The sequence below is a fragment of the Coregonus lavaretus genome (assembly GCF_964263955.1).
Source record: "Coregonus lavaretus genome assembly, chromosome: 23".
In the NCBI taxonomy this organism is placed as follows: Eukaryota; Metazoa; Chordata; class Actinopteri; order Salmoniformes; family Salmonidae; genus Coregonus; species Coregonus lavaretus.
Genome location: NC_140010.1, coordinates 3,170,075 through 3,170,476, shown reverse-complemented (window position 1 = coordinate 3,170,476; position 402 = coordinate 3,170,075). Strand labels below are relative to the sequence as shown.

The 402-nt window shown below is 48.3% G+C and overlaps 1 protein-coding gene across 1 annotated transcript in view; it reads left to right on the top strand.

Annotated features, from left to right (window-relative positions):
• Positions 1 to 375: 375 nt before the first annotated feature.
• The window catches only part of klhl40a (kelch-like family member 40a), a gene marked incomplete at both ends in the record, with an annotated part of 21,103 nt that continues 21,076 nt past the window's right edge, over positions 376 to 402 (top strand). Inside the window, one exon of the mRNA XM_084139632.1 lies at positions 376 to 402. This exon is cut by the window's right edge and continues 153 nt beyond it. Coding sequence (XP_083995758.1) covers positions 376 to 402 — 27 coding nt within the window.

Below are 402 nucleotides of genomic sequence, written 5' to 3'. Positions count from 1 at the left end.
GAAAAGGAGTGTGACTTACTTCATGACTACTGGGTCTTTCCAGCACAGTATGTAAAGTGATGTTTGTGTTGACTACATATGCTATCTTATCTATAAATACACTCTGACAGCCACAGACAGCCACAGACAGCTGCTACCAGTGTGGACTAGCTAGCTGCCCCAGTGCCCAACCTCATCTCTCTCTCATTCTCTCTCTCTCTCGCTCTCTGGACTGTACTGTGAAAACAGGCAGTACTGTGCTGTCCTGTTGTTGGGAGCGAGCAGGCACCATCCCCTCGTTGTTCTAGAAATCCCTGCCGCAAAAAAATCATTTACAGACGACGAGCTGATAGGATGTAAGAGAGGACCTGAGGAGAACCTGACAGAAGAAACAAGATGGCTGCCTTGTCGATAGACCCGGTG